Raw genomic sequence first — 22,318 nt, forward strand, 5'->3', positions numbered from 1 at the left:
CTGGACAAGCACATCTGTGTGCATTAAACTATTAAATTATACAACATCGCTTTGGTAAAATACTCATTGTCACTAAAAATAAAGGTGTATTTGAATCTCAAGTTGTCTGAGAAAGGAAATGTGTGCAAACATCTGTTGCATGACAACAACAAGTTGCTATGTTGGGATGCAAATCATCTCCCTGGGGCTGCTTCATCACCAGCAAACATTTTACGCCTACAAATTAGGAGCTTCTCAAACCGCGCATAAGCAAGTGTTCTCCCCGAATGCGCTTCACAGTTCTCAGACACACATTTTCATTGTGAATGGACAAGTACCTCAGCTACGATGCCTTCGTAGTTCACGTGGAAGCCGAGCTGTCCCAGGCCATTTCGACGAAGCGTCATCTCTGATGTCTCACAGCCTTTAGTCAGGAACTGGATATAGAGAAGGGCAGAGAGGTGCACAAAGTGGATGTGAGCCATTAAAGGACAGGGACGACTGGAGGACAGAAGCTAAAGCAAAGAACCAAACATCCCCCGGGGTGTATTTTGGTTCAACATAAATAAGTCATTATTTGGAAAAAGCTTTGCAGGATATTTGAAATACTCGAATAATGGACTTCCACTTAAGAAGCAGTTTTAAACAACCTGCGTGATCCTTAGGATGTTTATTTGCATGAATAAAAACAAGCATTCATATATACAAACTTGTTAAACAACAAGAATAAAAGCAGGTTTGTCTCCTGCTGTATGAGAACAACTGGGTAAACTTCTGGGTCACTGTTTTCATTTGGCGGTGAAGAACTAAAATCAGTTACGGAAAAGTGAAAATACAAGAGTTTGGATCCCATAATACTCTAAAGGTCAACTAATAAGTTGATAAAATATGTGGTAATACTAATCCTTATTCCCAACAAACTTATCCTGTTGTGGTCAGTCACAGCCCTTCTGTTGATGTGCCTGGTGGCTTCAGGGTGCCTCTCAGTTCTCTATCTGAACAGCGTATTAGCAAAAATCTCTGCAGAAGTCAAACTTCCCAAGAAAGTGTGAATAAATCATGATGCAGACTGGCACCTGACAGGAATTGTTATTTTGCCCTCTGATGTTTCTGAACGTGTGTGTGGGAGAGGAAGCGAGCACAAGAAAAAAAAAAGGGGGGGGGAGAAGGAAAAATAGAAAACAAGAAGAAGAAAAAATAGGGGGATAGGAGAAAGAGAGAGGGAGACAAAGAGAGGGAGAGTAGAAGAGATTGGCTCCAAAAAGCAGCTGGCCCGAGGCCACTTCCCTTCCACGGTCTGGCACTGAGGTAGTCCAAGCGATTGAAGATTAAAGACAGATGCATAAAATGCAACATGTGATCAGCTTCTGAGTCCCGAGCCAAGTAACGAAGTGCAAGTGTTCAAATATGTTTGTATGCATGTGTGCAAATGAAAGATGTCAAATTCAACCCAGGCTACAGAAACACATCACATATGTTCGCATGCAAACACACACACACAGTTTTAAGGCAGATAGAGGCTGAGGAAATGAATGTATTCTAAAGCATTGATGATTACATAAGAAAACACCTTTTTTTCCTCCGACCAGTTTCCATGGAAACAGCTAAGGACGAACTAGCATCACTTCACTGTATGTGTAGGTGTATGAGCCATTAAGGAGTATTTGTCCAGTGGTGTTTCTGAAACTCCCTCAATAAGCAGAGACCAGTAATGAGACAGCAGCATGTGGATGCAGAAATGTTGTCATTCTGGCAGACTGACAGCCGACACTGAATAGTAAGCGAGACTGTGAGTGGGCCAGGTAACTGATCAATGGCAGCCAGCGGCGTTTTTTTCCATTGGTTGGGTTTCTCAGTACAGTTCTACTATTAATATGAATAAATAATTCTGCCATCTTCAGGACTTCCAACAAACACAAAGAGCGTGGTTAACATTGCAAGCATGAGCGGTGTCCAAAAGGGACACAACAATATTTGTCTTGACGTTCGAAAAACAAATCGCAGTTTATCTTGGCGCATAAACCAATTAACCTAATTTAATTTAGAATATGTAGCTCTTGGGCATGAGAGCAGAGGGCAGAAGACGGAAAAAATTGTTAATGGATGACTCATTGTGAAAGGGTAACAAACAAATACTTGTTCATTACCACTGAGAGGAAGATTGAAAACCTAATTATATTTTCAGCTATCATTTATAATAATAATGATGTCGGCTTCCTTCTTGGCCAGGTCACTCATGAAAATAAGTTATTTTTAATTTCAATAAAATCCAGAACACAGACTGCAACTCCCTCCATCGACTGTTGTTTATACCAACAAGCACCATTCTTATGTGTATTGTATTTTGTGTGTGTTCTAACCTCTAGACGTTTGACCACCTCTTTGAAGTCTTCTGTATTATTACTGATACTCCTCAGAGACACGCTTTCACCCCGCTCGTAGAAAATCTTCAAAGACGCGGGGCTGCTAAGCGTCCAGCCAATCACATCCTTAGTGGCACAGTTAAACACCACAGCCTTGGCCTCCTGGTCCAACAGGATTAAAAAGTCGTTGGAAATGGCCAGCAGGGCCTCCATTTCTCCTCCACTCCCATGATCCTCAGCATGGACTGGCCAAGTCACCGCCCCAAGACTGCGCAGCTCTGCTCCTTCATATGGCCGGGTCTTCTCTTTCTTTTTGTGGGCAAGCGAGATGAAAGGGAACTTCCCAGAGGGGTCAATCGGGGTGTTGGTGGTGTGCCGCTCAGCCAGGTCGCGCAGATACTCCTGCCGCGTTCGGGTGGCCATGGCTCGGAACTTGTGTGATTTGTGGGCAGCATTTTCCGCATTGATGACCTTGGCCAGCAGGAAGTCCCGGAACACCGATGACTTGGGGAACGTCACACCCTCTGGGATAGGGGGGCCGAAAGAGGGTACGTCTTTGGAGCGGGTGACGGCCACACTACAACAATGGGAGAAGAAAAGAACAGATAAAAAAAATAAAAAATAAAACTCCAGGCCAAGAACTGGGCCAATTTAGAGTCTGTGTTTTATTCAGACATCAGATTATTTTACTTTAAATGAAAACAATATGTCCCATGAAAAGCTTGAACTCTTTGCCATTTTAGACTAGTCAGATTTAAAAGCAACAAACTGCAACAAAGCTATCTCTCTTTCATTTGTTGTTGTGATGTTGAAATGGAGAAGTTTAGAGTAAAGCTATAAAAGCAGAAATGTATAATTTCTTTATTCCTTTTGTTTAGTTTCTTATTATTGATACACTTTAGTGTCCTTATAGGCCATTATAAAATGATTTTTATAGTTTTTATAGAATTTTGTGACTTCTTATCGGGTTGTCGAGTCACCTGTGAAATACTGAATGCCTCTAACCTGCATGAAAGGTGTAAATAAAACCTCATTTCAATCAAGGAGCTGTGTGATTGCGTTTTTTCCCTACACCTCCTCCCCCCTCCTTCCTTCCTCCTTTCATTAAGTCCCTGGAATGGCCATCTGAGGATACTTGCTCTCTCTGGTATGTCAGGAACTCAGCTGAGCAGCCATGAAAAGCAAGGAAAGATGGGGAGGATGAGGGGAGACTGCTATTTTAAATCTGCTGTCCAAAGCCACAGAAAACACAGTGTGAGACACAAAAGGAATATGTGGCTAAGAAAGGAAGAAAAGAAGTCTGTGCAGGGGAAACATCAGGAAATTATTGCATACTGGCGAAAGTTTTAAAAAACAATTTTTAAAATGTCTGAGAGTGAAACAGTTCTCTAAACGGTCTACAGAGCTCTGTGGCTGCACGCTGGCCACCTGTCCTCGTCTCAACCTCTTCATAACCAAATGTGCTCAATCACAGGTGATAATTGCCAGCTGACAAGAGTAGCTGTAGAAATGGGAGCTCTCATCCCACACACACTTCCCCGCTGACATGCGTCAACATACATGCTGACACCAGGATTAATAGCTTTGTCTAATTAGCGATACCTGTGCCACCCACATCTTTCTAAACATACCTCAGAGGCACCCTATCTTCATGGGTGACATGGGGTGTTCAATTAACCTAACCATCATATCGTTGACACCTCATCTCCCATGTTTGCAACATGGAAAGGTGGGCCCTGAGGTAAGAGAAGAAGCATTGTTTTCTAGACAGAATTGCCTTTGAGAATGAACACAAGCTATTATTGTGCAAGGCTGGCAAGTGCATCCTGGGAATACTCACAGGAATTCCAGTGCCATTTTTCTACAAATAGGGACGGGGCCTTTATCTGCCTCAAGTGCAGAAGAGAAAAGTCCCTCGTATGAGAAAGAGTGAATTAGAAATAATTAAATGTTACTACTTAATTCAACATATTTTAGCAGACATATCATCTGTGCCAAAAAGGAGATCACCATCAGCGCATCAACCCAGCATGCCCACGTTGTCACAGCTTCTCTAATCTAACTTGAAGGTCAACCACACCCTGCCCATCAACAGAGAGCATGTTTTTAATTCAATACAGGTATTAATAAAAACAAAAAACAAAAAACCCAGAGTAAATAAAAATGTCTCCATTTCCTTCCTGCCATTTGTGCTGAAATCAACAAGGAGAAGGAAAGCAGGTAGCGTGTACATGCGTAGGTGTCAGGGCATGCAAACGTGTTAACATCAAAGACCCTTCTGCTGTTAGCGGTTTAGCAGTTTTCACTCTTTTAACTGTGTATATTTTCAATATGGCCCTTACAATGGAGGGAAAATTACATCACACTGTTAGTTCACAGCTTGACTTGTTTAACATGATCACAGGATTTTTTTCCACATTTATTTAAAAAAAACAAAAACAAACAAAAAAAACAAAACAAAACAAAACAAAAAACGAATAAATGGCTCTGACTAAAGACATAATTCCCCTGTAATTAAACGGAATTTAAATTATTTTATTTGAAATTACAATATTTATATATTTACCTACAACTACTTTGAAGGTAGGCAGATTAGAAAAAGGGGTTAATGAGCAAAATAATTATACTCTAAGCAAATAAAATGTTGCGTTAATAATTTCTTTTGAGTAGTGTTTAATTTCATGGTAATGTTGAAAATGTGTTGTAATTTTTGGAGCGCACGTATTATGGAGTGGATTAATATTGCTTTTTTCACATCTTTATTTAATATTCATTATGTCAATAAGTATGTTGGATATTCTATTATTCAAGCTTTATTTTTATTTTACCAACATAAATGTGATAAGAAATGTTATCCCCTTTACCAACTTAAAAATAAATAAATGCCATTAAAATCTGCAAACCTGTGTGACCTTATAATGACAGCACCCTTTAAAAATCACTGTTTTAAACTGTTCAAACAAGTGCACAGTGTCTCTTTCCCTGTAAAATACCTGGAAGTTAGGGAAAGTTTAGCCACTACTGTCCACAGCACACACTCCAAAAAGTACAGTGCACTTGCAATGTAAGCTGGGAAAATACTATTCATTTTGCCACAAAGTTACCAAGAAATTACATAGTTACTTACTTATGGACTTTCATGAAATTACCTACAAAATAATTTATGTGTCCTTTCCTGCAATATGCCGAAGGTTATTAAATAAACTTAGTTACATGTAAATACTTACATTTATTTACAGACAACTTAAATTAATTTAAAGTATAATACGACTTGTTACCTCCCATTCTACTGTGTACACCTTTAAGTATTTGTAGGTAAATTTAACTACATGTAATTTGAAATAAAATTCCATTAATTTAAATTTAATTAATTTAAGTTCTTTTTAAAATAACATCTTAAAAAAAAAAAATATTGTGTCCAGTTAAAATTAGAAGTCTTCCTAATTCTGATGTCTCTCTATTGAAGGATTAAAATAAACATAAAGTGAAGCAGTAAAGAGTTTAAGATATAAAGTGGCATTACATGAAAGTATTTTGCCCTGTAGCATCCTTATTAAAACTGTTACTAGCATATAATCCAACTCTGAAAAAAATAATAACATCAAATCTGATGAGAGACTGGCAGCAGCATAGCTCTATTAGCCAGGGCTTCTGTCGATAACAAATGAACCATGCCGGGTATTTGAGAGTGGGGTAGCTAAAGTGATTATACGATGGGAGAACAAATGGTTACAATAAAATGTGACCTTTTATTCTTATTCTTCTCCATCACTACAGCATCACTCAATGCATTATATTGGAGCTCTAAAAGCACTTGTACTGATCTCAAACACCTGTGAGTCAGTCAACCAAAGACCTGTGACTCATGCAGGACAGAGGAAAGTGATGGCGAGAGGTAGGTAGAGGTATGAAAGCAAGAGGAAAAGACTGAAAGAGCATTAAGAAATAATGAATGTGGAGGGGGGGGGATAAGGAGAAGGAACGAGAAAAGCAAGTGAGGAAGACAGAGAGGAAAAGGAGTGTTGGGGAATTGCTGCACTGTGAGGCTGCTATGTGATCTCTATGGCAGGAGGTTTGGTAAAAGAAATGAAAGAGCACATTCCTGTGGCTTTCACTGATTTGTGGTCTTATAAATATCCAATGTGTGGGCAGTTCTGCTCTTCCAGTATCTATGACCTGCTGCCCACTGAGCCAGGCCAAGAAAAAGAACATGTCAATACCTGATGGAGTGCGAGATTGTGAGAGTGTGGATATGGGGAAGGTATACATTATGTTTTTGTCTACTTTAGGCAACTAATATTCAAAGCAAGGACTATTTTTGTTATCTAAAAGTTTTGAGGTTTTGTTTATGTAGTGACTTTTTAGCTAAGAGCCATGCAAAGAGTTTAAAAGAATTCAAATTTGTGGGGATAAAACCTTTTTGAGAAATTCTAACCGTTTTATGCGTTTTATGAAAACCTTTTTTTCGCATTCCAAAGCCATTACATCACAATGTGATTGGTCAGCTGCAATTTCCAACAGTCCAGGATGGCAACATTATGCTGACGCAAGAACAACATTGTTAAGGTGCAGATGAATTTACCATTGAAGAGGAAATAAGTAACCACACTAGTAGTTTCCAAATGGAGTGCTGAGACATATCGAAGAGCCATTCAGGCAGCTCCTGCATGTGTGACATATCAAAGTTTACGCTCGACTGTGAGGATGAAAACAAAAGCTGCGAGTTGTGGAATGAATCATTTTATTGTGTCGATCATAACACAACTACGGACCACCACCTAAAGACGAGAGGAAACAATATCTAACAGGAAACTATCTGATGGCTGCCAGCCTCATGGCTCCAGCTGTGGCATGAATGTCAACAGCCTCAGTGAGCGTGCAACATCTGTCAGGAGAAGATGATGCACTTGAGAAACTGTGCCTTCTTCAAAGGGTGAATCAAAATGCGCCGTTACAAACATTCAGTCCGCTCATTGGACAGATGTGTCTGGGGCGGGAGCAACAAAAGTAAATACAGGAAGAAGGTGTTTTGTTCTGGACTATTGGAGAACACGAGCAGTCACCCATCCATGCTGACTGTTACACATCTATAGTAACTTACCGCATCCCAGAATGCAAAGCATACGTGGCTACGGGAAGTTTTTAGCTCAAACTCGCAACGTCAGATCACGTTCAAACTGTGGTGTGAAAACAAGTATCAGGATTTCTGTTATGTGCACACATAATACTGGTCAAGCCCCATCAGTTATGTGCCTTAAGTCTTATTCCTTAGAAGCAAGATATTAAAAAAAACGAGGGGTGATTCAAGATTTTTGCACTGTACTGTAAATACACTTGTGCCCACTTGACCTTAAGCCATGTAGGAAAGAGACCATTTTTCACACCTTTAAAATAAACTGTTACTCGAGCACTTAAGTATCGCACTTCTCCAGTGAGGACGCATCATTTCTCTGCAGCTGTATTTTACAGAGGCTTTCAGCCTTGAAGACATCTGTAGATTTCTGCATTATTTTTTTTCACAGAGTGAACTCAAATTACCTAATTTCTTGATTACAGTGAAAATGCCAGTAGAATCCTTTAAAGGAAATCCTCCATCAGTTTTCAGTTACGCGTACAGTATCGCTTTCGGCAGCACTCTAATGCCTTTAGCTCATACACTAGGTCTTATAACAAACTCAGTTTGGGTTGCAGCCATCAAAATATCATTATTTGAGAGTAGCCTATTTTGTATTAACACGCAATTACATTTAACTGTACAAGATACTAGCAGCATTAGAGCAGTGAACAGAAAACACATCCTGGTTTACATTAAATGGGGTTACACACTATTTTATTGTACTTTGCTCTATTCATATCAAACAAAAGAAATTGTTTTTTTACACTTCCACTAAGAGCAGACATTGAGCGAGCAGAATAGTTATGTTTTGATCTCTAAATGCTTGAAAGCAGGTGCAAGGCCAGGTGAACCCAGAATTTTCCCACTTTCAAAATGACAAATTGAACAGAACAGTGAAGTAGTTCAATACCAAGTGTGTATGCCCCCGTCTTCATAAACCTTAAGAAAACAAACCAAAGCTTCAAAGCATTTAGGTCACCTTTGCTTAATATCTTATGACTCAGTCAATTTCCTGTGGTGACTATGAATCATAATTTATTTTTGAAAGCTGATGTTTCACCTTTATATGGTGTGCAGAAAACTCCTTTACACTTCAAAAAACTTAACTTGCGTTTGTGAGTCGCATAAGGCACATGTCAATAGTACTTGCTCTTCTTCTATTCAATTCATTATTGGCCGCTTTGTGTTTGTGTGGTGCTGTTGTTTAGTAGTGAAGTAGCCCCATGGGGGACAATTAAGTCCTCACACAATGTGCTCTGACAGCAATTAAAACAGCCATTAGTGGAAGAGGGAGGCAGAGTCCTAGAGAGCAAGATAAGAGAGAATGACAGAAAACGAGATAAAAAGACAGAGCCAGGAATGAGCTAAATGAAATGCCCTTCAAATCTGAACAGCGCTGAACACGAAAGACTGCAAAGGCAGAATATAAATAATTACTTAAAAGTTATTTCAGACTTGTACATTGTATTTAATATTACACCCTCTCACAGCGGGGAAATAAATCGCGAGTCGTAGAGAGGGCTCTCAACACTCTCGGCCTACTCCATGATGAAACTGCAAAGGCAACGAGAGCCGTACAACAATCTGAGCAGAAGGATGAGAGCATTATTGTTTTTGCTGTGATGAAAAGTGAATCATAAATCACATGCAAGTCCTCAAATGCAGTATTTTTCCAGACATTTTGAAAAGGCAGGTAAAGCACTGGCCTTAGATAACCTCTAATGTAATGAAAAGACATAGAAGGGAATGTTCCAACTGACCTCTACAGCCCTTATTTTTTAGTTCAGTGTGTAGTTTTTCAACTCACCTTCCTTAACTATCACATTTTGACACTGTATTACTTTGAATAATGCCAGTCTGGACGTAACCTCTCCAGGTTCAAGTAGACTGATTCTCTTTGACTTGACCAAGTCTACATTACAGCATCAAACCGGTTATTTTTGCACTGTTTAGGCTTCAAATGGGGCACAGGTTGAAAAGTAGTATGCAGCATTTTATTTACACGCAGTTTATTCTGGTGTACTCTTGAATCTCACCTGTAGGAGGTGTTTTCGGAGCAAGGGTTATGCGCTCGCACAATCACAAAGACGTGCTGAAAGTGTGAGCGGATGTTTTTAGGAGTGAAGGGGAGCGCCCCGGGTTCCTGGAACACAATCGTGACGATATCGTTCCCAATATGTCGCTTCCGCAGCAACTGGAAAACATTTTCAAAGAGAGAAGCTAAAGTTAAAACATAATTAAGTAGACATCTAGAGGAAAAAACAACAACACTTGAGCCACTGTTGTTTCGGCCTTTAAGGGTCGCCACAGTGAATTATCTGCCTCTATCTGACACCATCCTCTAGCATCCTCCTCTGTCTTACCAAACCTCTGCATGTCCTCCTTGACTACATCTATATACACAAAGAACAGGATCATGTTAACTCTAAAAATGTGCATAGCATGGATTACTACTTTCTCTAATGAAAAGCCACAACTTGCTGGTGGATCCAAAGGTATTTTAGTGTATCCAAGCTCTGAGCCCTGTAAATTAACATACCTGTTGCTTATTGTTGGGTGTGTATGGCAGCATGGTGGATACGTGGAACATGATCTCATAATCCTTGTAAGTAGTATACAACGAGTGGGTGCCAGTTGAGTCAGCTGAGAAGGAGAAAACTGCACGTAAATGTCTCATACTTCAGGAAAATACACCATGACAGGTTTGTTCAAGTACCCTAAAACTTTCTTCCCGCATGCTTGTCTCTACTATATGCCGTTCAGACGGCCCTAAAACACGCTCACTTCTTTACAGTCAGGGAGCCACTGCACTACCTCACTAGGCTGTTGATGTTTTCCATTTAGAGAGCCAAACAGTCACAAGGTATTTAAAGGCCGTACTTAAACAGCTACATTACCTCAATTAATTACACGCATTCATTAAGGAGGGCGTTGCATGGCTGTATTTAATTTGCTAGAGGCTACACATCCTGCAAAAATTGATTGGGGCAGTTTTTGTCTCACAGGGTATTGGGCAATGGCTTAGTTCATGCAGGGATAATATGGATAACATAATATCATACACAGGCTTGGAAATGTCACAGAGGTAGCAAAAATAAAGTGGACATCAATTCTGTTTGGAACAAACACAGGTGGTCTGGCAAAGGAGAAGGGCACAACCACAGAGGATCAATATCAGTGTCCAAAAGAAAATACAGTAATCTGAAACTAAAGGCCATCTGTCAAATGTCTGAAGAAACATCTGAGGAAACTTAAGAATCGGTGAACGAAGACAAGGAAGTGAGGGGGATTTAATGGGACTGGAGTTGAAAACGGGGGGAACAGGATCAGAAATTTTTAAAACATGTATTCCATCTGCTCATAATTAAATGTTTTGAAAACTGCAAGAAATTTAGGTGCCAAAGGCAAGGAAATTAAATCAAGTTAAATGCTATAATAACTTACAACCTCAACAATTAATTTCACTTCTTACATTACATACCTTCATCCTAATAAAAAGTGTAATAAACATTTTATAAGGAAACAATGTATTTAGTACTAGTGCAGTACCAGTCCTTTAACATGTGAATGAGATCTAATGTGATTATCGCAATGCAAGTTGAGGCACTGAACCCATGTGTGTATACACATAATCTAAAAGACTCTGACGACCCCCTGCATGCTCCAATCCATCAAATACTTGCTGGGCAACTGAACTCAGCACTTTTTGATCAATGTGAATGTCTATTTCGTGCGTGCCAATTTACTAATTTACTACCTGCTGTGCTGGATTAGACAGGATCAATGTCAGCGTAAGATCAAATATAAAGGTTCCCTCACACCCTCACTGGCACTTCGCAGTTTTTTGCAAATGTACATACTCTTTGTGTCCAGCTGAGCTCGATACTTGGTGAAGCCTTTAAGACGAACCCTCTCGCCCAGCAGATGGAGGAACTCCTCTAGTGCAGGCCCAGCCGCTTCGTTGTTGTACATCTCCTCTTCGCTACTCTGACCCGCCATGCAGTACATCACCCCCACCTTTCGCTGAAAGCTCAGCTGCGGAGAGAACAAACATTATTCCAATGAAAAGGGGAGAAACAAATGGAGATTACTGTGTGGAAGTCATGTCAGAGTAACCATGTTGACATTTGAGGCAGGACTCATGTTGACATTTTAAGAATAACCGTGGGTTGTTCTGTAGTGATTTTGTGCCATTTTCCTAAGAAATCATGTTGACATTTTCAGAGGATTCAGCTTCTGATAACTGCATCAGCTTTTGAGTATATATATATATATATATATATATATATATATATATATATATATATATATATATATAATTTTTTTTTTAAGGGTTATGTTGTGTGTGCATGCATCGACACAGCATGCATATAAACAGTTTCTTCAGATAAATTCCACATAACGGTCTTTGGGAGTAAATAAAGAGATACAGCAAAAATAAATAAAAAGAATTTAGTTCAACAATGATACATCCCCTTCACAGAAAAACACCCACACACTAAAAAAATTCATGAAATGCCAAATGACAATTGTTTGCTTTGCATAGTCAATAGTACAGGTTACCAGCTGCAAAAGTTCTTTGGCTCAAAGACCGATCGAATGCATGCACGAAAGGATCGCACTCTATTCAGCGGATGCCATGTCTGCATGACACTGTCTTTTCACTAAATGGAAAGCAGTAATCAAATGTGCTCAATCAAAGGAATTAATCAAGCAGATTCATCCGGCCCATCATAACCCACAATCAAACCTCAAGACGTGCTCGCTGCATCTCCTTACCCCCTGCTCGTCCAGCTTCATCAGCTGCTCAGTGACCTTGGGTGTGTTGAGTGCCAGGCGTAAGCAGTGAACATTGAGCTCAGGCACGAGGTACTCCAGCACTTCTTTGAGGGGCAGGCCTCGACCTAGACCATGCTTGGACGTCGAAGGTACAGCATCTTCCAGGATGGAACCGCGCAGAGTATTCAGCTGGAGACCACCCATAATGCAGGAAAAGAACAACAAAAACACAATTGCAGGGGTCAAAGCCATTATGATTTTCACTTAAAAGAACAACAACAACAACAACAAAAAACAAAAACAAAAAAAAAAACCCTAATACTCCATCCATCAATCTTCTTCCACTTATCCAGTTCACGGTTGTTGGAGCCTATTCTAGCCGATCAATGTCAGTATCGAATCAAACCATCAAAAATATCAAGATTTCTATTTTAACTTACTTAAAAAGGAAAAATGGAGTTTAACATGGTTCTAATACGGCGCACGAAACTCACAGAAGCATGAGTTTATAGCTGTTGCTAATTTCTAACCCTTGCTTTTAAATTCAATTACATAAAAGCACAATGCACTATAAATAGAAAACTACAATATGGCACAACCATTTGTTAATATTTAAGAAAGAAACAAGCTTTATTGGTCAGATACATGATCACATAGAGTACAACATGCAGTGAAATGTGTCGTGTCCGAGCTGTGAACAGGCTGCAGGCGTAGCCGCACCATTCCAGGGCTTGGTGTTTGGCATGGGGGGGCCTAGCCAGGACCTTTACTGGATACTGGAAGGGAATCGAACTTGCTACTTCCGCTCCAAAGGGGTGTGGTCTTACTGTAACACTATCCAGCTTAACTATTTGGTCACAGTTTTAGCAACCCTTTCACTTCTCCTGCTGATGGTGCAGATTAAATCATTTTCATGCTTTGTGCAGTTTTACACTGCTTCCACAGCTAATGGAGATTTGATTGGTCTATTGGTATTCATCACAGAATATTCAATGATTGAAATGAAATTCACTTTGATTTGGCTAAAACTGAATTGATTTCCACTTATCCCTCAATATGGGAGCATATTAACCTCTTTAGGTATCATATTTAAATATATCAAGTTAAAATGTGAAAGCTTTAATGCGCAGCATTTATGTTAGAAATTAAATGCATAGCGGGAAAATATGTAATATCGAGACACTGTTTGACTGCAATTCTATCTCTGTGCCAAAAGACTGTGCTTTGTGTTTTTCATAGCTCTCCATAACCTGCTCGTCTTGAAGCAGGCAGCACTCAAGCAAGAGATTAAAAAAAAAAAAAGAAGAAGAAGAAGAGTTAAATAAAGAACACCTAGGTTCAAAGAGAAAGCTGATAGTTTTAATCTTTTGCTTATCCAGCCTGTTAATGCAAATAAACTTGCTTCATAGCACACCCGTCAGATCGAGTCCAGATTAGTTGCTGGTTAGATAATTCTTCTCTTGGCTCTTCCTTCCTGCTCCACGCAGAGTGTTTGTTCTTTGTAACAGGCAACAAAACAACAACATGACTAGCTATCCAGCCCTCTGTAGAATACTAGTAACTCTATTTTGGGAAAACTGGAAGGAAGCCTGTGATGAGGCCTTAATCTATGCAATTAAATTCAGTTTAGGATCACACATGAAATTAATCTTTTTCCACAAAATCTAAAAACAGATATTTTTTCCCACTCTCTGTTGGTACAGGGAAAGCAAAATGCAGAAAAGTGTCTGGCTAAGGGAGAAAATAAAATAAATAAATAAATAAAATAAATAGAGTGGAGATTTTGCTGCTGTAGCTTTCAGTGTGAATACTAAAGCTTCGGGGTAAAAAAAGCTCAACGAGGACATCCATGAATAAATCAGGAAGACTGTTGAAAGTCCAGAATCTGAATATCTACTATCAACTAACAGCTGTTAGTCAGTAGTGGTCCCATGCCACTTGTGTGTTTTTGCCTTCACGTGGTGTTTGGAAAGTCCAGAATTGCTGCCAGCGCACTCAGTACTAAACAAACCAAAGAAGAAAAGCACTTTAAACTTATCATGGGCAGTATTAAAAGGACAGTCGTCCTCTTTGGTCCCTGGACTTTTGTCTTCAACATTAGTGCAACCCACTCACTCCCACGCAGGCACACAAATATATCTAAACCTGTGAAGCTCCCTGCTCTGAAAATAGCAATTAGAGAAGAGACTGAGAGGCAAGAGAAGGAAAGAAAAATAGAGGAAAACATAGCACAGTAGGTCGTGCGTCATCCCAAGAGATTGCAAGGGCTATTACTCATGGCACGCTTTAATAGAAAAGCAATGCTTTACCTTCTTCACTCAAATACCCCAGGTGCTATTTTAGTGTCGTTGAGCTGCAAAATGGCACAGCTCAGCCCTTCAAAGATGAAGGCTGACAAAGATGGTGGGTGGGTGTTCAGCTCAGCGAATAAGGACGTGCATCTATGGTTCTACTGTGTCTACTGATGGCAACAAGGGCTAGAGGGATTCACGAAAAAGTTGAGAATTTGGACTAAACAAATGGGAGGAAACTATAAAGATCAAATGGGCAGTAATTTAAGGTGGTATCAAGGAGCGGAAGCGGTAGCATCCTGAGCTGTATGCGACAGCCTTGAGCTGAAGCTTTTATAATGTCTCCCCCCAAATGGCTTCATCAATAAGCAGGGAGCAGTTCTTATATGTCAACTCCTACACAGTTTGAACTCATAAAAGCATTTCAGGAAGATCACTCAGGAGAGCATACTAAATACTGACAGATATATTCACATGAACTTTCACAGTGGGAATAGCTAGAAAAGCTACAAGCTTACCCTGGTGAATGAAAACATAATTAAAAAATAATAATTATATAACAAAATCGTGAACACGTCAGACAGATGGCACACTATTTGTCAGAATGTATGTTACCTCACTCGTTCTGAAAATGACCCTGTAGTTGTACTGCTGTCCATGGTCTTTGTGTTCCTCCAGCTTCTCCCTTCTCAGACTCACCGCCACAGGGCCCAGATTCTCATCTACCCCCAGGTAATTCCAGTGCTCTAAGGGTGAAAAGTATTGGGATTTCAGATGCAGACATAAATTGATGACAGAGGACAGGAGAGATAAAACTACAGAAAGGAAGAAAACCTGAGCAATTATTCCACTATGTGTATTGCAGCTGAGTTATATCAACTATTAAAACTTTACAGAACGTTCGCAACATTACTAATGACTCTTTGCTGGTTCCCCGGTTTTCTCACGTGTAATGCAGAATGAAGTACAACTTCTGCACCTTGTCTAATTAGTGTCTAAAACACTACAAATTGTATTTTTTCTGCCAATACAGTCCACAGCATTTGCTCTAAGACTAGAAACGTTCAGTAAGACAAATTGAAAAGCACCCACTAAAGTTTAAGAACTACAAATCAAAAAAGCCCAAACTATCCAATTTTCTCACCTCTGAGATAAAAGTACTTTCGGTAGTAATAGGCACCAAGGTCAACATGTTCCACAATGTATCGTTTGGACCTGTCGGCATGTTGACTAGGCCCGTCCTTGGAAGCCTCCAACACAGCCACACCTGCATTGGTAAAATGGGTAGTGAGGGTGGCATCCAAAGGGCCTTCTTCTGTACTGCCAGAGGAATTGCTTGAGCTCCCACCGCTTCCTATGCTTCCCTGCTGGAAGATTAATAAAAAGGAAAGGTAAAGCCAGCAAGCTGTAAACCACATCATCATATTTTTATCTTTACATCTTAAATATGCAGAAATCTGAGCGCTTTTCAGTGCGTTTTCAAAATACACATCTGCAGACTGCAGCATCAATATTAAAACAGCAGAACCCGAGAAACCGTTTTATATATTAAAATGCATTGCAATATTTGCATATATCTAAGAAAATATAATGACTACTCAAGCAGACCTACCTGTTTAACAGGAGAAATGTTCCTTTCCCCCTCTCCACCAATCTCATTCCTGAAACAAGGGCAGCTGAGAACCAAATCATTGCTCTTATCATCGCCAGGGTCGGTACCGCCTCCTGTCCCCTCCTTGCTTAGCTCTTCTTGGGAGCCACAAGGTGACCCATACACTCCACTCTGATTAGACGAAAGAGAGGACGAGGCCGAAGCAGAGGCGGCAGCTGCAGCGGAGGCACCAGTAGTGGTGTTTTTGCGTTTGGCTCCAGATTGCCGACTTTGAATCGCCTCATTGAGGTCAAAGAGTAGAGACTGAACATCAAAATGGGCAAATCCCTTTTGGCATGCCCAGGGTTTGGGAGGTGGTCCACTCTCATCCCCTTTCCCACCATCTTCAGCATCCGAGCCAGCCCTTGATGTGTCACCCTCCACCTTTACACTGCGCAGCTTACGGAAGATCGACTCTCCACCTGTTTCTGACTTTGACCTTCTCTTCAAATGCTTCTCTCGTTCCTTTAGCCGACTGGCAGGACTACCTCTGGCTGGACCTAAAGGTCCATCTGGCAGATCCAGAGCAGCCTGTTTTATGGGAGCAACAGTAAGGAGTTCTGTTAGCCTTTCTGGAGCTGGGCTTCGCTGATCCGGGGCCTCAGCGGACTGGTATCCCTTTAGCATATCAAAGAAGCTCTCTCCTGACACACCATGCTTGTCTATAGATGAAGTGCTGCCATATTCCCGGTGCATGGGTGTCCACCCGGAGAACGACCAGCCCTCGTTTCCATCCCCGTCGAGCTCACTGATAGTTATATCACTGTTACTGCGTTGGCGGATGCGTCTCATGCCCTTGCGAGGGGAACCCAGATAGCCATCCGGTGACAGGAAGCGATTGTCCTTTCCCTTGCTTTGCATCTTGCTCTTTAGTGTGTTGTGGATGTTGCGCAGCATGGATGAGTCCTGTGGGCTTATCAGGTGACCGAGCTTGGCTGACAGATTGCTATGGGCTGTGACGGCTGACACCCCCCCTCCTCCACTCCCACCACTCCCGCCACTACCTCCTCCACCACCTCCTCCCCCTCTTTCAAGTCTTTCTCTATCTCCACTTCCTGACCCTGAAGAGCTAGTGGTGTTGGTAGAGCTGGGTGAGTCTGTTTCCACAGTGATGTGCCAAACACCCCCTCCTCCCCCATCTTTTCTTGGTGGCCAGTCAGCTACACGAGCCCGAACCCCCATCTTTGGGACACCAGGGTTGGTGCCCGTGGTTGAAGAAGAGGAGATGTGGGCGCTCTCACTGCGAGGTGGTGGTGCCCCTCCATTAGGCAGTCGCAGACGACGAGTGTAGAACTCATCGGTAGCCGACACCGAGCCCCCAACTGAGCGCTCTGTTTGAGAGCGCTTCAGACTGGTCATGACGGAGTCGGGAAATGGTGTTGGGAGATGGGAGGGAAAGGTAAGGATGGGGTGCTAATGAGATTAGATTCGGGTCAACATAACGGCCACTGAGTGAAGTGATTCAAGAGGCTAAGGGACATTTAGTGCTGTGGAAACAGAAAAGGAAAAGTAAACAGGAAAAATTCAATATTTTCTTTAGTAATATAATAGTTATTGTAGACCAATATTTAATAACTATAGTAGTATAGTTATCATAGTTGTTAAAGCTTAAGAACCAATGGAAAAATAGCTGAGTTTGAATTTTACAGGTCAAACACTGAGCCTTCAAAAGGTTTAATTAAAAATTGCAATATACATATTAAATTCAACACTTATCAATAGTTGCATCGCAATACTTGGGACATTAAGAGAAAGTTCACCAAAAAATCGAATTTATATTTTATACAAGGTGCATACAATGGAACTAAATGAGAATTGCCTTACAGCAGCATTGGATTTCTGAAAACATAACCCAAAAAAAAAAAAAAAAATGGTCCCAAACAGAGAACTACATAAATTAAAAAAAAAAAAAAAATCATTGTAGGAACCCAGAGAGTCCATCTCTTTGGGGGGATTTTGGACACCATTACAGTCATGAAAAGCCTGTCATGTCTGGAGACGATATGCCCAATGGTCAGCTTACACGAAGACAATCTAGAAGGATAAATGGCGCTAATGATTTTAAGCATTAAAAAAAAAAAAAGGGGGGGGGGGGGGGTATTTTGTACCTCTACAGTAGTGAGTCTTGATGAAGAGAAATTAGTTGATGGCCAACTTTTATTGTTGAAGACTCTTACAAGCAGTCTGCTTAGGAATCAGGTGACAGGGGACTCTTTCTATCTGGAACTCGGCAACTGGGAAGAACAGTAGAGAGAGAAAACAGAAAGCAAAGACAGAAGGAAACCGAAGACAAGTCAGATTACAAGGCAAATTACATTCAGTGCTACATACTCTTTAGTATTACATTTCTTTCAGATACTCTACTGCAGTAGTAAAGAAATAGGAAACTATGGTATTTTTGTGAAATTTTGAGATCCTCATATACAGCATACAGAATATACTCTAGGGTTTAGAGTCTATCCATTTTTACTGCAGTGTCAAAGATTAGATTCCCTGTTATTTAATTAACAGCTACGTGAGAGCCTAGTAATTTTACACATCAAGCCCAGTCTGCTATCTAGTCATAGGGAGTATCTCACAGCCTGTAAAGTTGAGAATGAAGTCTCCTCAGGCTCTTTAGAGTACATTAACCAGCAAAACCCTTTTTCCAAAATTGGAGCTTCTTAGCTTAGACTTTTCAATGTGTTCTAAAACTAGCAGGGTATTCAACAGCAAAAGTCTTTAAAAAAAATGCTATATTTAAAAATATCTTTAAAATATTTTTTTCCCCTTTCTCTTTATGCAATTGTGGATGCCCAATAGTAACATGACAAATATTAAAAACATTTTAAAAAAAAGCTTAAGCTTCAGCCTGCTCTAAAGTAAACTCCTCTTACTTCAGACAGTTTTTTTCCTTCTCTTGTATACTCATTATGTTATAGATCAGCAGGATTAATATGGCCATGTCCACCGCAGAGCTCTGGCTCATTGATAGTGGCAGGCAATCAGGACAAAGTTAGGTAAAGTTAGATTGTTTGGCAAAATGAATGAACTTGGGTGCTGGACCAAGTTGCAGTGCAAGGCAAGTAAACAGTTTTTTTTTTTAAATGTGGATCATGCAAAAGTACTCTACTAGACATTATTAGGTTAACAAAATATCTATTAGATAACTAGAGCCACTTAAGTACCTTAAGGATGGAGATTAAAGTAATACAGCAGGAAAAAAAAAAACCCTCACAGGATGCCACAGTAAGGATGGGCAGCTCATTTAGTCAGTCAAACACAATGTGGCAGTAATTGCTTTACAGCACTATTCACAAGTTTAACAAGGACCAGTATGTGCTCGTCTACTGGTGGGTCCATAATAATGCACCACTTCTCCCTTTCAGACCACATTCTGAATCACCATGGTGATACAGAGTTTTGTACGGTGCATGTTTTAGTAAGTGTGTGTGCGTGTGAGAGAAAGAAGAGTGGGTATTGATCGCTTCACACAGAACTCGCTGTGAGCAGTTTTCATGAAATTACCTTTTCTTGGTTTGTGGATTAACTGGGAAAACCACAACAATAGGTGTAACAGAGTTGTTGAGCGTTTTGAGTGTAATCTTTAATGTAAGTGGAACAAACACTGTGGATCGCTAACATGATTCATGGTTATGTCACAAATTTCTCCATGTCTTTAAAACGGAAACCATCTACGTGGTTCAGCTCCAAGTAGAAATTAAGATCTTTTTAATATCATCTGTAACCTAACTCTGATCTGAAAAAGATCTATGGTGCTTTGGTGTACTACAGAATCTGCTCAGTTTCCCAATGCTCACTGAACACCAAATTCTCTTTCATTTCACTTAAGCATATGTGTGTTTGAGCACAAGTATCTATTTCCCTTACACACATAATGAGGAGCCAAACACTAAGGGAACATTTTGGATTTCCTAAAGAGGCCTCTCTATTTTCTGCAGATTGTTTTGGGACAAAAAAAAAAAAAAAAAAAAGAAAAAAACAATTCTCAATTGTCTTGTCTCCATTGGTGCATTAGTACAACTGTTTTCAAAGGGGTTACAATGATTTGCAAATCACCGCGTTTTACTTTTATTCATTTTTTCCAGAAACTCATTAGTAGAACAGATATACAATCATCTTGGGTGCTTTATAAACAGTTTCAAATGTCTCAAAAGAGAGCGAACTGTGAAACTGAAAGAACATGAATATAGATGAACCTCCTGCGAGCGATTTTCTTCTATGCCAGCAAAAGCTTGTCAAACTTTTTACTTCATTGGAAATATCAAAAATCAGTACGACGCTGGCATACTTTCAACCCACTGTAGACCAACATCGATTGGTTCAACTTTTTCCCCACTCGAGGCTCCTTTAATTAAACTCAAATGAACAGATATTCTCCCATTAACCAAAGCAGAAGAAGGGGCTGAGTAACTGTAAGACTGTTTCCCAATATTCAGACACATTTTGGTCCTATTACAGAATAAACTGGCCATTGCGGCTCTGTTTGCAGTACAGTAATCCCTGCAGTACTTCAATTGTCATTCCAAAATAGGAGATCTCTCGCTTCTGTTGTAGACTGTCTGACTGATAGGCCCTTGTGAATGAGGACACTGCTTGCACAATAACACCCAATCCTGAGGCTCATTACAAAAGTATGTGGATACAAGTTGATAACATTACTGACCTTGAAGCTAATCATAACAGGCTTCTTCTACCAAATAAGAACAAATTTCAATTTCTTATCCAAATTAATGCAAACAAGAGAACAAGTGGATGTTCTAATCCACAAGCTGCTTAATTTGCACAAAATCCGCTGGGTTGATATTAGGCTAAAAATATTTTTTATAATTTTCTCATTTATATACAAATCTTGTTGACAACTGTTTTACATGTTCTGTTGTTACACAAAATCTGATTATGAATAGTTCTCCACCACACTCCTGCTTATTTTTGATCATTTCTGCAGAACATATCCTGGGTAAATAGTCCCATTATCCATTTGGCTGTGCAGAGGTAAAAACAAAGCACACATGCTGGTATTTTGAACATATTCAATCATTCAAATCAGCACTGTCACATCAGCTATCACCATCAAAAACAGCACATTTGTTTTTACCTCCCGTTCCACAAAGTCTGCTATGAACCAGTGTCGTCTCCAAGATACTACCACTCAAAAACTGTATCCCGAATAACTAGCTGCAGAGTGCCCTTCACTTATTCCACAGAGGATTGCGTAGTACTTTTAATAAAATAAATAAAAAAAATGAGTTGGATAGTACGTGGAGAAAAAAAAAAAAAAAAAAAACAGTGAAAGAGTTTCAGAACTGAGCAAACAGGAAGAGGATTAAACTGTATGCTTGGCTGGAAGACTGGCAATTCAAAATGAATGAATGTGGCGTTGCACGCATCTATGCAGCCACTGAGGACCAATTATACTGACAGATACTCAGTAACCTTTAGCAGTGTCTAAATGAGGTCGATTCCTGAGGTAAATGCGCAGCATCCTTGGCCCAGTGAATGTAATGGCTGCTGATGTTATCTGTTGGCCCAGCTGGCAGGAAACTTATTTCAACAGAGGGACTTATTTACTTCTTACAAATGATAGTGGCTGGGACCCCAAGCACATTATCACACAGTGAAAGCGGATGTGTAATATCATATCAAGCACTTGATTGAAAAGATAAAAATCTAGAGATTTACACGAGAGCAAGTTCAATTCTCTACAGTGGGAATTTTGCACACAAAAAAACGAACCCAAAAATAAAATTGAAAAAAAAACAAAACATGATTTTTAATTTGACTGTTGTGCATTTGCAGATGTCTTACAGCTTAGTCACTGTAAATTTCCATAGTAGGAATCATTACAATGGCTAGTACTTTGTTGTACATACAGACATAAATGTGTCGAGACGTACTTGGAATAATGTAAACTAACTGCAATACTGCAGATTTACTATGTATTATAATAAATCAGATATCATAGGGCGAGAGGCGGGGTACAACCTGGCCATTTTAGAATCACCAATAAACCTAACCCCACTAACTTAATTTCTTTGGACTGAGGAGAGAAGCCGGAGTACCCAGAGAGAACCCGTGCAGAAACGGGGAAAACACACAAAGTCCACACAGAAAAGCCCCAGTCAGATGATGGATTTGA

The 22,318-nt window shown here is 40.1% G+C and overlaps 1 protein-coding gene across 1 annotated transcript in view; it reads right to left on the bottom strand.

Moving 5' to 3' along the window:
- sipa1l1 (signal-induced proliferation-associated 1 like 1) overlaps positions 1–22,318 on the bottom strand; it is a 96,822-nt gene that overhangs the window by 16,917 nt on the left and 57,587 nt on the right. The window contains exons 3-12 of the mRNA XM_085381456.1: positions 18,288–18,413; positions 16,141–17,666; positions 15,673–15,895; positions 15,144–15,274; positions 12,238–12,426; positions 11,319–11,493; positions 9,998–10,101; positions 9,495–9,652; positions 2,340–2,919; positions 318–416 (exon numbers count right to left, since the gene is read on the bottom strand). Coding sequence (XP_085237582.1) covers positions 318–416; positions 2,340–2,919; positions 9,495–9,652; positions 9,998–10,101; positions 11,319–11,493; positions 12,238–12,426; positions 15,144–15,274; positions 15,673–15,895; positions 16,141–17,538 — 3,057 coding nt within the window. The 5' untranslated portion in view covers positions 17,539–17,666; positions 18,288–18,413. The remainder of the gene's footprint in view (positions 1–317; positions 417–2,339; positions 2,920–9,494; positions 9,653–9,997; positions 10,102–11,318; positions 11,494–12,237; positions 12,427–15,143; positions 15,275–15,672; positions 15,896–16,140; positions 17,667–18,287; positions 18,414–22,318) is intronic.

The sequence above is a fragment of the Rhamphochromis longiceps genome, linkage group LG15 (genome assembly GCF_057381845.1).
Source record: "Rhamphochromis longiceps isolate RC_006_pf linkage group LG15, R_longiceps_female_GT1.1, whole genome shotgun sequence".
Classification (NCBI taxonomy): Eukaryota; Metazoa; Chordata; class Actinopteri; order Cichliformes; family Cichlidae; genus Rhamphochromis; species Rhamphochromis longiceps.